This window comes from Myxine glutinosa, chromosome 8, assembly GCF_964187855.1.
Source record: "Myxine glutinosa chromosome 8, kmMyxGlut1.1, whole genome shotgun sequence".
In the NCBI taxonomy this organism is placed as follows: Eukaryota; Metazoa; Chordata; class Myxini; order Myxiniformes; family Myxinidae; genus Myxine; species Myxine glutinosa.
In genome coordinates this window covers 89,906,328-89,920,128 of record NC_136268.1, presented here as the reverse complement: position 1 = coordinate 89,920,128, position 13,801 = coordinate 89,906,328, and the positions used below count along the sequence as shown (strand labels likewise).

Below are 13,801 nucleotides of genomic sequence, written 5' to 3'. Positions count from 1 at the left end.
TTACCTTTCAAAAGCATAATGGTGGTAATAGTAGGGCAACCATCAGAAAGCAAGATTGATTCGAGCTCAGCAAGTTGAGGTTAATTTATTGTCTTGTCCTATTTTAGGACCTCCACGGTGTTATTAGTGTGGTGTTTTTCTACTCAAAATGTTCGGAACTGACTTCATGAACATGACGTTCATTCAAACCCACCAGCCAGCATGCACTTCCTTGACTACAGAAAATCATGGACGGAGATTAGCCTCATGGATAAGCATGAGGACATCACTTGCGATTGGACGCTAGTGATTTGTAGAGACATGTACAGGACTTGTTGATAATTTCATGATGGCAAAGGTAAGTGTGGAGAAATAGCAATGAATGAATGCAAGTAACCCTAACCCCCCTCCCCCCCCCCCAATTATATATGTTGTCATAGTCTCAGTTACCCCCCCCGCCCCCCCCAATCATCAAGTGTGATAATTTGCCCCAATCATGTATATGACGTAATATATGAACGTTCCCGAAAGGGTGTTGAAAGAAACATAACTGGCAAAGCCAAATGACATTACATTCTACCTTTCAGAAGCGTAATTGTCGGCTATATGTATGATATGTAGTATCAATAGTATGTAGGATAATAAAGCGCGGCGTTACGCGCGCTGCTTGTGAGCAAGGAGGAAGCGGACAAGCGGTAACATATGAACGTCTTTATTGTAAGACTACACTGTAATACTGAACTCCTCCGGGCTGGTCGCCCGGTGTATATCATGAGGCCACGCCTACCCCTCGGGCGTGGCCACCGCCCACTTGGTGCGTGGAATGATGTCACCACGCCAGTGGGCTTTTGTGTCCGCCACACGCGCCCCCCCAGAATTCCCGCGCACCTGGAGGGCCAGTTTGTGGGGCAGACGAATGACCCGGCCGAAGCGCCCCCTGGCGATCGGCGGCGTCCGGGGTGCAGGGATACCAGGTGGGATGCCCCTGGCTGCCCCTGGGATGGGTGCAGGACCGGGGGGCGCCGTGGCGGCGGGGCTGGGCGGTGCCAGGGGTCCGCCCGCAGGAGGGCGGCCCCGACGTGGGGGTCGGGCCACTGGCGGTGGATGGTCCACATCGAGGTGGGCCGGCTTGAGGCGGTCTACCGAAACGCGGTCAGGAGTACCGCCGATGTCCAGGGTGAAGTGCTTCGCCCCGGTCTCCAGCACGCGGAAAGGCCCGTCGTACGGGGGCCGCAGTGGTGTCCGATGGGCATCGTGGCGGACGAAGACGTACTCCGCCGTGCGAAGCTCCGGGGCGACGTGCGTCGGTGGGTGCCCGTGGCATGCCGTTGGCACCGGGGCGAACCTCTGGGCGGTCTCTTGCAGAGCGGAGCGCTGCTGTGCCGCGGACCATGGTGCCGTGGAGTCGGGGAGGAACTCGCCCGGCACCCGCAGCCGTTGCCCGAAGACCAACTCCGCCGCGGATGCGCGCAGGTCCTCCTTGGGCGCCGTCCGGAGGCCCAGCAGGACCCAGGGGAGCCTGTCGACCCAGCCGCCGTCGCGGAGGGTGGCCCGGAGCGCGGCCTTCAATGAGCGGTGAAATCGCTCACACAGGCCGTTAGCCTGGGGGTGGTAGGCCGTGGTTCGGTGCAGCCGGACCCCGAGCCCCTGCGCAACCGCCCCCCAGAGCTCCGAGGTGAACTGGGGGCCGCGGTCGGATGAGATGTCTGAGGGGGCGCCGAACCGGGCGACCCAGGTGGCGATGAAAGCCTGCGCGACATCGGCCGCCGTTGTCGACGCCAAGGGCACGGCCTCCGGCCACCGGGTGGTGCGGTCCACCATGGTGAGGACGTGGGTGAAACCCCGCGAGGGGGGCAGAGGTCCCACCAGGTCCACGTGGACGTGGTCAAACCGGCGTTCCGGCACCGTGAACGGGACCAACGGGGCCTGGGTGTGCCGGTGCACCTTGGCGCGCTGGCACGCGAGGCATGTCCTGGCCCAGCCGCGGACGGCCTTCCGGAGGCCATGCCAGACGAACTTGTCGGCGATCAGCCTTTGGGAGGCCCTCGCGCCCGGGTGGGACAGGCCGTAGATGGCGTCAAACACCTGGCGCTGCCAGCCCGCGGGCACAATGGGGCGAGGACGCCCGAGGGAGACGTCGCACAAGAGGGCTGCGCCCGCGCCGTCGAACGGCACCTCGGTGACGCGGAGGCCCGTGACGGCGGTCCGCAAGGCCTGGACATCGGGGTCAGCGGCCTGGTCCGCTGCCATCCGGGCATAGTCGATGCCGAGGTGGACTGCGTGGGCGACGGCCCGGGAAAGGCAATCCGCCACCGGGTTGTCCTTCCCCGCGACGTGCTGGATGTCCGTCGTGCACTCGGACACGGCCGAGAGGTGACGCTGCTGCCGGGCCGACCACGGCTCGGTGACCTTGCCCATCGCGAAGATCAGCGGCTTGTGGTCGATGAAGGCAGTGAACGCCCGGCCCTCGAGCAGATGGCGGAAGTGCCTGACCGCCAAGTGAAGTCCGAGCAACTCACGGTCGAAGGTACTGTAACGGCGTTCGGGCGGGCGAAGCTGCCGGCTAAAGAACGCCAGCGGTTGCCAAGCTCCACGCACCCATTGCTCGTGCACCGCGCCCACCGCGTAGTCCGAGGCATCGGTGGTGAGGGCGATCGGTGCATCGGGCGCCGGGTGAGCGAGCATGGTGGCGTTAGCCAAGGCGAGCTTCGCGCCCGTGAACGCCGTGTCCATCTGCTCGGTCCAGGTAACGTCGCCTTTGCCCGGCTTACCTCGGAGAGCTTCGTGCAGGGGGCGCAGGAGCTGGGCGATACGGGGCAGGAACCGATGGTAAAAGTTCACCATGCCCAGGAACTCCTGCAGCCCTCTGATCGTGCGGGGGCGCGGAAACCCCTTCACCGCCTCCACCTTGGCCGGCAGGGGGACGGCTCCGTGCCTGGTGACACGGTGCCCCAGAAAATCGATTGTGGCGGCGCCGAACCGGCACTTTGCGGGGTTCACAATCAGGCCATGCTGGCCCAGGCGTTCGAAGAGCGTGCGGAGGTGGCGTAGGTGCTCTTCGCGGGACGCGCTGGCGACGAGGATATCGTCCAGGTAGACGTAGACAAAATCCAAGTCGCGCAGGACGCTGTCCATCAGTCGCTGGAACGCCTGAGCCGCATTCTTCAGACCGAAGGGCATGTGCAGGAACTCGAAGAGTCCGAATGGCATGATGACCGCCGTCTTCGGGACGTCCTCCGGCCTGACGGGGACCTGATGGTAGCCGCGTATGAGGTCCACCTTCGAGAAGAAGGACCTGCCCGCCAAACGGGCGGAAAAGTCCTGAATGTGGGGGACGGGGTAGCGGTCGGGAGTCGTGGCGTCATTGAGACGGCGATAGTCCCCGCACGGTCGCCATCCCCCGCCGGGCTTCGGCACGATGTGCAGCGGCGACGCCCAAGCGCTCTCTGAGCGCCGAACGATGCCGAGTCGCTCCAGGGTAGCGAACTCCGCTTTTGCCACCGCCAGCTTCGTCGGCTCGAGGCGGCGTGCCCGGGCGTAGACCGGTGGCCCGACGGTGGGGATGTGATGGGCCACCCCGTGCTTGACGGCCCCCGCCGAGAAGGTGGGCCGCGTGAGGGCCGGGAAGCCGGCGAGGAGGCGGGTGAATGCGTCCGCTGCCGGAAGCGTACAGACCAACGTGGCCGGAACCGAATCGTTCGGCAAGCCGCTTGGCAAGCCGCTCGTTGAGCTGGGCAACGCACATGCGAGCGAGCTGAACGTCTCGGCCTGGACAAGCCGTCTGCGCTTGACGTCGACCAGGAGCCCATTAGCGCACAGGAAGTCCGCGCCAAGCAGTGCCATGGGCACGTCGGCGGTGACGAACGTCCATCGGAAAACCTGCCCTCCAAACCGCAGAGAGAGGCAGCGTTTTCCGTACGTACGGATGGGCGTCCCGTTCGCGGCAAGCAGCGCGGGGCCCCCACCCGCGGCGTGCTTGTCTGACGTGCCGGCGGGAATGACACTCACCTGTGCTCCCGTGTCGCACAGGTAACGGCGCCCGGAGAAGGTGTCCGTTATGAACAGCAGGCTGCTCGAACGGCCGGCGCTCATCGCCACAATTGAGCGCCGGCCCGGGCGTTTCCCGACCCGTTGAAGGAGCACGGCGGATGACACCGCCGAGCTTCGTGGCCGAACTTGGCGTGGAACCAGCACCAGGTGGTGGAGCTGGAGGAGCGCGGCTGGCTCCGCCAGGCCGGTGGAGTCGACGGGTTTCCCCGCGGTGGCGGTTTTCGCCGCGGCGGTGGGCGGGGCGTGGCGGCGTTCACGAGGTGCGTATCAGCATGCTGCTGAAACTCAGCGTGCTGTAGAAGATGATGCTGTGGAACAGCAGCGTCGAAGGCCGTGACGGCCACGCCAACGCTCGCCCGCGTGTCCGAAGCGGCGAAGTACTTGTCCGCCTCGGCCGCCAATGCTCGGGGTTCCGTTAGCCCGGTCCCGGCCAACGCGAGGCGAACCTGCGCTGGAAGTTGGCGACGGAAAAGCGCCCGGAATAGCGAACCGGGGGCTTCGTCGCCCAACAGTGACAGCATATGGTCCATTCGGACCGACGGGCACGTCTCACCGAGCTCGGGGAGATCCAGGAGGCGGTCGGCCCGTGCGTCGTCCGTGAGGCTGAACGTGGCTAGGAGTAGCCGCTTGAGTGCCTCGTACTTGTGGCCGTCCGGTGGGTGGCGAAGGACGGACACAACTCGAGCGGCCGTGCCGGGCCCGAGGGAGGCGACGACATGGCAGTAGCGCAGGTCGTCGTTGGTGAGGCGCCGAAGCTGAAATTGGGCTTCGGCTTGAACGAACCAGACCTCGGCCTGGGCCTCCCAAAATTCGGGAAGTTTAATCGCCATTGACTTGTCGTTGGCCATTGCAATGGCGTCGTGTTCGGAAGGATCGCTACGGCAGATCCAACGTCGAGGGTCACCAGTAAAGCGCGGCGTTACGCGCGCTGCTTGTGAGCAAGGAGGAAGCGGACAAGCGGTAACATATGAACGTCTTTATTGTAAGACTACACTGTAATACTGAACTCCTCCGGGCTGGTCGCCCGGTGTATATCATGAGGCCACGCCTACCCCTCGGGCGTGGCCACCGCCCACTTGGTGCGTGGAATGATGTCACCACGCCAGTGGGCTTTTGTGTCCGCCACAATAATGTATAATATGTAGGATAGTCTCAACAAATATGTAGGATAAATATGTGAGGGAGATACATACATACGGAGAGTCAAACGCTGTAAACACAGCAACGAAACATCTACGCTGTAAAAAATATTTGTTTAATCACGAATTTTCCAGTTCTGAAAGCCTCTCAGCGATGTTGAAGAAGAGGAAGAAGCGCTAATGTATGGTCTATTCACACAGCAGTTTGAACGGAAACATTTATTATTCTATGAGAGTAGAAACCCTGTAGAAGAGCACGGAACGAGCATACAAAATTATATATACAACCGTGATATTTTGCAAAGCAATATAAAAATATATAAAACTACACAGAATGAGTCCATAAACAACAACAACCACAGCCACGATAACAATCGAGTGTTATAAAAGATCCTTATTTTCACGTGTTGTACTTCATATGTTTCACACTGAATGAAAAACATAAAGGTAGAGCATGCAGATTATGATATATGACAGGTTCAACGATATGTCCGGCCTGAACGGCATACGAATCAAAATGGCGGTGTGTGGAGTCAGCCGTCGTACCGCCGTAATGACATCACATCACCTGTCATGTGACCAGATCCTCAGCTCTGATTGGTGTACGTTTTAGGGGACTTTCGTTCATACATACATACAAAACCTGTTCCAGACGGCTTTGCCCTATGGGCTATGCCATAAAAATTACTGGATGTGTTTTTCAACCTTTTACATTCTTTTCACGACTATATCTAAAAGATGCTGCGAATGATAAATGCAAATGCAGGCAAAAATCAATCCTTCTTCCAACTACAGTACACATGTAGAACCACTCTTTCCATGCTGCATTGTGTCATCACATTGCAATAAGACATTCTTCTCCCAAATGCGGTTTCAGGTTGAAATGAACTTTAATGTGTCGCGTCGGCCTGTTTGGCATCACAACAGCTGACTGTCTTTAAAACATTTAACTCTTTAACTTTCTCGGATTAAAGGGCCATTAAAATCAATAAAACGAACGATTGATGCGTCAGCACTTTGCATGAGGTCCCCATGTGCACCTGGTGTGAAGATCCCCTCCTTTCATGAGTTATTTTTGGATAGCTGGATACAAACCACAGCAAGAAGAGGAAGGGAAAACCTGGGATGAAATGGAAAAGAAACAATGAAAATGAGTGTGATGGAGAGGGAACAGAACATGGGCTTGCCAGGAGTTGGAAGGTAAATAGTGCCGTCATGCAAAAGGGAAAAGCATTCTCGACTTCATATTGAGCCTCACAGGATTCAAATGGTTAAATAAAATGAAAAACCAGCATTCATTTTAGTGGATGAATCTCTCTGTGATTCTCTCAGAATTCTGCTGAATGTTCCAAAAGAGAGAAGTTCAGCTGCCACAGAGGGATTCGGCCATAGAAACCATCAAACTGCTGAAGAAAAGCTTGATGTGGATAGAAGCCATTAGAAACTGCTGTGATTTGTTCCAAGTCAATCAAAACAGGACGTCAAACCACTCAAGACCAATATAGAGGTGTATATTGGTCTTCAGTGTTACATCACCTGTCGATAGTGTACCGGTACATGCCTTTACTACATAATCAGTGCACTAATAATGGCTGAAATTTGCTTGTCTAGCTTTAGTTCATCAAAATATTACTTTTTCTATTTTCATCACTGCTTCTCTATCGTAATGCAGACGTCAGTGGTCCTGGAAGAGCTGAGTGGGAGAGTTTTTCAACATCGGTTTTTTTTTTTACAACTAAAATGGCCGCCAGTCGGCCATCTTTGATCGCATCGCGAAACAAAATGATGTGCATGTGTATACCATCATGTGTTGTCTTTGTGTCAAGTCTGAACAAATCGGTCCAAAACATATCCGAGATATGGTTGCGGACGCACGAATGCACGCAACAACAATCAACAGAATTTCAGGTGAGTAAAGCATAACAGGTGGACAACAATTTACAGGTGTGCCGTATTAAGGGAAGTGGAGTACCTGGCGCAAAGAGATTTTACTTATGTGACTTGAGGTCTTGCTAATGAACAGCAACACAACATGTACTTCCGTAAATGTATTGCAAGATTATCAAACTTTCATGATAAAATGGACCATCCAGTGAGTGGAGGAGCCCAATTCATAACAATCTTTGATATAAAATGAGAACAGCTCGGTTTTGAGCATCGATGAAGGGAAGAGTTGTAGAGTGATGTTTGTTGAAACAATTCGTGAAATGAGACAAATAAATAGTAGTAAATATAATGTGAGAAATATATTTTTATAATGGATTATGTGGCACAATTGATGACAAAGCTTTTGGGTGTTTCTGATTGACAATTATTGATAAAGAATGACGGCCAAGCGAGCAACAGCAAGCACGACAACTATGAGGGATGCCTCGTCATGGTGGTTGTACCCCCCAATGCAAGTCGGGGGCCAAATCTTTCCCATTCGGCTATCTCTGTGCCGAGGGCTTGTTCGAGAGAACTGTCTGGGGCTATATAACAACAACAATAACAACAGCAGCATGCATGAGCTCTAATGTGGAGAGGAAAGTCGGAAGCACAAGCACAGTGAAAACAAGGTTCCCATCTATTTCTCACCCTAATACGGGCAATGGTCGTGTGGGAATGGTCATTTTCTCGAACAGTGCCCGCATAACTGTCGCGTGGGAAGCGTGGTATGTTGTCATTGATATCAAGGACATTGATTCGCAAGCGCCCTGTGGTTTCTGCTCCACCTCCATCCCGTGCCAGGAGCGTGAGTGTGAAGCGCGGCGTGCTCTCATGGTCCAACAGGGCAGTTACGTACACCGCACCTGTCTTGCTGTCCATTTCAAACCTCCACACACAGGCAGGATGGACAAAGAATCAACGATAAAAACACACAGGCAGACTGATGTTTATATAATGTAGAAGTCTCAGTCCTCAGATTATAATAATATAATAATAATATTGGGGTTAAATGAGTTGTTGTTATATAGCCTCAGGTTTAGATTATGATGGGGCTAAATGACTGACAGCACATCAAAGGGAAACAGGCAGATGAAGAATGCACAAACACACTGCAAACAAGTTGTTGTTGAGCAAACAATAAATTAAGTAATTAATCAATTATGATTTGATTTTGGATGATTAATCCAAAAATGAGAATGAAAGAAGAAGAAGAAGCTAAATTGTGGTTGAGAGATCAGCAAGAAGAGAAGATATCAGTGGTGGGATTGGGAGGAAGTGTGATTAGGTTATGATAGATGGCATTCTCCAAAGACTAGTGATGTGCCCAAACGTGTCAGGGATACCCAACTGAGCAGCTCAAATGCAAGCTGCCTCGTTTATGATTATCTCCTTACATGTTCAAGTATTCATGCTGCATTTCCCACAACTACCCAAAAAATGTTACTTTATGCCAGTCTCATGATGAGATTGCGTGCAATTAACAACAAAATTGTTATCAAACCTGTCTGAATCCTCAGTAAAATAGTAAGTGACTTTGCCAAAGATTCCAGCATCTCCATCTGTTGCCTGAAAGAGACAACAAAGCGGGCACATGGTGGCCAATCAGCATCACAGAAGGACAAGCAATCAAGTCAAGGTCACCTTCAATTTGTACACAGTGTAAGTTCAAGAAAGAGCAACAACTTCAAAGTGTGCAGCCTGTGAGTAATAGTAAGACAAGCTGTAAATCATCACTGGATGTCATGAACATAATCATGTAACAGGACAGCCAAAAGGTAGGCACACACCTCTGCGCTGTCTAGCCTGACCTACCCAGTTAAACTGCCACCCTGGTGTTTCACGGGCAGGGCGAGGCATCGATGTGTGTACTGTTCCTCGGATGTATGTTGTTAAACTGGGCATCCCGTCTGCCAGCATTAGTTGGAGGACGTTAAAGATGTCATGGTGTCCTTTAGAAGAGTAGGCGAGCTATCACCAGGACCCTTGCTAAATTCCAATTCCCCACTTTGACCTACAGGTGGCACTGCATCAGTGGCACAGTTGCACCCCTAGTAAAATAATGCTAATCACAGCCGTGTGCTGCATCCAAAAGAAAAAGCGAACAAGATAGAACGGTCACCCTCAAACATTTTCAAATGTTCAACGAGCTCACTTAATACATTTTACCAAACTGCACTTCTGAGCAAATACAGAAACAAGTACAGATACATTAAAAAGTACACCACCCCCATGCCAAATAAATAAATAACATATCATCCAGCGTGCGACATTGCCGCAGCACGTGGACTAGTCAGGTTCACTATGTTTTTTCGTTCAAAATCATGGTAGATTAGCAAACCTATACATTTTTGGAAACGTTATTACATGGAAAATCTGAAAATCAATGTTTACATTTGCCAATTCCGACCAATTCGATTCGACCAATTCGACCAATTCGACCAATCGACCAATTCCATTCGACCAATTCGACCATTCGACCAATCGCTTCGATCGACCATTCGACCATTCGACCAATTCGATCGATTCGATTCGATTCGATTCATCGAATTCGATTCGATCGACCATTCGACCAATTCGATTTGCCAATCAATTTGACCGACCTTTGCTTGTGTGGAACTGACTGTGAAAACGATGCGGACTATATTGTCGGATACGACACACAGGACAGTGATGACGAACTCTAAATGGCATATTCTGTAATCGTGTATGTTTGATGCCATTGACTGCCTGTGTATATTTTGTCATTGACAGCCTGTGTAGATGTGAAGTTATACTGACTGCATGTGTATGTATGATTTTGCTGACTGCCTGTGTATGTTTGGTGATATGAATTATTGTGACACATTTTGATGTTATTAACTGCCTGTACAAAATGATAACATGTATTTGATTATGCAACTTTTCGCGAATATAAAGACAGTATTTTGCAATTCAAAACCTTTGATTCGTGTCTTACCATTCCCCATAGCACTAATTTGATACTTTCATTGGATTCCTTGTCCCTGAAAATATAGGTTTAGTATATTTTAAAAAGTTTTTAGGGTAATTAGAGGCAGAAATAGAACAAAATATGTATTTTACAGTGGAATTTTGAAAATCCAAAATGGCCGCCATACAGGTATCTCTCCAAATGTAAACATTGATTTTTAGTTTCCTTATGCTATAACCTTTCCAAAAATGTATAGGCTTGCTAATCTACCATGATTTTGAACGAAATATAATTTATTGACATAGTGAACCTGACTAGAGACGGAATTGGGATGGAGCAGTGTACAATAATTGATTGATTAATTGTGTAATTAAAATAAATAAATAGTAATGGTAAAATAATTACTTTCTTAAACAATTGGCTAGTGGCACTCCCAAACCACCAGTGTTTCATCTGAAGCTGTAACTTTTAAAAAATAAATTAAATAACTAACACGTACAGATACCTTCAAAGTACACCACCCCAATGCCAAATAAAGAGATAACATCCTCAAGAGTGGCATTGCAGGGGGGCCTCCGGCACCCAGCGATACTGCCGTGCAGCACATAGAGATGGTATTGGAAGGGAGAGGTGTACAATAAATAATTGATTGATTAATTGTGCAATTAAAATCGATGAACAATAATCGTAAAATAATTTCCTAATCAATTGGCTAATAGCATATCTCAACCACCAGTGTTTCATCCAAAGCTGTAACTTTTTGAAAATTAATTCAATAAGTCATTAATCAAAAAAATAATTAATTGATTAATCAAAAAATAATAAATCGATTGATTAATCAATAAAGCAAAAATTTCCTTTATAGCCACATCACTTGGTCACTGTCGTGTCCAAATATGAGCTTCCTAGCTCAAAAGGTGCCTGAGATATTGCCCAGATGAGAAAGAAAATAAATAAATAAACAATAATGATAAAATAATTAAATTATTCATCAATTGGCTCATAGAATACCGAAACCACCGTTTCATCCGAATCTAACTTTTTGAAAAGAAATTATGTGATTAATCAAACAATTAAATAATTAATTGATTAACTGATTAATCAATAAATCAAAAATATCCTTTACAGCCATATCACTTGGTTACTGTCGTGTCCAAATATCAGCGTCCTCGCTCAAAAGGTGCCTGAGATATTGCCCAGATGAGAAAGAAAAAAATAAGTACTTAATAAATCCATAATAATTAAGTAATTAATCAATTAAGTGGATAAATATCGAGGATAATTAATACATAATCAATTAATTGATTAATCCAAAAATAAGCGAGAGCAATGTGACTGTCGCCAATATGCCTCCACATGGTCCCACAACGGCTAGATGCCCTCTTCCACTCTCCTAAAAATAAAAATGTTTGATTTAAATCCCTTCAGGTGTTTTCAAGTATCACATTTTCACCAGCCATGACAGGTTTTACATCGAATGGTAAAGCGGTTTCAGAGAAGGGTGTTTTTTTTATATCGGCTTTCAAGCTAATATGGCTGCCATACCACGTGACATATGACCTTAAGAAATGTACACCCTGCATATGTATGGATAGGGATCACGTTTGTGAAGTTTCGTGTTGATCAGATAAGGTTCGTTTTTCTATCCAGGATGGCTGCCAAACCACGTGACCTATGACATCATAATTTTCAAACTATATGTAACAGTGGTGTTAGATTATATTTGTTAAATTTCGCATTGATAGGGTAAGCGGTTTCAGAGATATAATTATTTAATATTTTCCTTCAATCCAATATGGCTGCCACACCATGTGACCAATGATATTTTTTGTGATCATCTGATTAATTGCCATGACCAATGATTAATTGCCATGCATAGTCAATGACAAATAAAGTTTCGAGTCAATCGATTTGGTGTTTTGAAAGAAGATGTTTTTTTAAAGGTTTTAGGTTAAATCCAATATGGCTGCCAAACCAAGTGACCTATGATGTCATAAATTTATTATTTCAAGACAAATGGGTCATAGATCATGTGCATGCAATTTCAGATTTTTAGGATAAGCAATTTGATTAAAACATTTTTGGCTGGTATACCGCTTCACCTATGATGTCATAATTATCATGCTTTTGTTCCCCATTAGGAGTACTTGACAATGTGCCAAGTTTCAAATTTTACCATTCAGCGGTTTCCGAGAAATATTTTTTTTAATTATTTGCGTTTAATCCAAGATGGCTGGCATACCACGTAACATATTATGTCACAATTATCATAAAACATTCTGCATGCGTGTCACTCCTACCCTGAAAGTTTTGTCTCAATTGGACATGTGGTTGCTGAGAAAAAAGAGTTTTAGCTCGTACAGACGAATGGACAACCCCAAAACATAATGCCTCTGGCCACCTTCATAAAAGGCCAAAGCAGGTGCTCACTATTGTGCCAAAATTTCAGCTTCCTAGCTCAAAGAATGGCCGAGACATCGCCCGGACAAACAAACACACAAACAAACGGATGGAAAACAGAGTACTCCCTTTCAGCACGCGTCATCACCAGGCCCCCTTCAGTGACCGGCGATGACGTCATGCAGCGCCTGGAGATGAATAGGAAAGGAGTGGTGTACAATTATTACATCTTGCAGGCACCAGGCAGGTAAACTTGGCCACCTCCACTCCACTCTTTTTGCTTTTGTATGCACCCTATGGCTACAGGTAGTATATTTTGCTGGTGGCGCCACTGTGCCGCTGATGTGGTGCCTCCTGCAGGTTAGGATATTGTGATGGACCCGCACACATGCGTTCATCAATCGTTCGTCCAGCCTGTGAAACACCAGGGTAGCAGTTTAAAGCTAAACTGAGATTTGAACCCAAGTCCAGACAGCTTAGAGCTCAGTGCGACCTCCACTGAACAAGCGACAGATGCATTGGAAGAACACCATTTCTGCTTTTGCTCACGAACACCACATGAAGACGTTATTACCCTGCGCTCGCGAAGCGGAAAGAGGGGTTAAGAATTCCTGTGCGTACGTGTGCCGTGTGCCGTGTGTCGTACGTGTCTGCATTTTAAAAATTCATTTTCTCGGCAACCGTTGGTCCGATCGACACGAAATTTTACAACAGAAGCGACTCCGCCTTTATAATTTTTTTATTCATAATTATGACGTCTTAGGTCCCGTGGTACGGACGCCATCTTGGGAAAAGGTTACACCCCTATATCTCCCAAACCGCTCAATGGAAAAAATTGAAACATGGCTCATTGTCAAGTACTCACCATGGGAAATAAGATATGTTGATGGTGATATCATTCGTGACTTAATTATGACGTCATAATTCGACAAGTACAACGCTTGATCTGATCAGTATGAATAAAACAAAAATTCCTCTGCAACTGTTAGACCGATGGACACGAAATTTTCAGAATATGCGCGGCTCCTGTATAATTTTTTTATGATAATTATAACGTCACAGGTCACGTGGTACAGACGCCATCTTGGAAAAAATCGAAACATGTTGCACCTCTATATCTCCGAAACCGCTCCATGGAAAAAATTGAAACATAGCTCATTGTCAAGTACTCCGCTTGGCAAATAAGATATGTTAATGAGGATATCATCTGTACCTTCGTCATGACGTCATAATTCGACAAGTACAACACTTATAAGATCATTGTGAATTTTTTTTCTCAGCAACAGATGGTCTGCTGGGCACTAAATTTTCACAATAGGAGCGCCTCCTCATTTAGAATATTTTAATGATAATCATGACTTCATAGGTCATGTGG

General features: G+C 48.5%; 1 protein-coding gene across 1 annotated transcript in view; it reads right to left on the bottom strand.

Annotated features, from left to right (window-relative positions):
* The window catches only part of LOC137416665 (cadherin-23), a 311,457-nt gene that overhangs the window by 129,677 nt on the left and 167,979 nt on the right, over positions 1 to 13,801 (bottom strand). Inside the window, exons 18-19 of the mRNA XM_078783975.1 lie at positions 8,599 to 8,663; positions 7,746 to 7,983 (exon numbers count right to left, since the gene is read on the bottom strand). Of these exons, the coding sequence (XP_078640101.1) occupies positions 7,746 to 7,983; positions 8,599 to 8,663 (303 nt within the window). The remainder of the gene's footprint in view (positions 1 to 7,745; positions 7,984 to 8,598; positions 8,664 to 13,801) is intronic.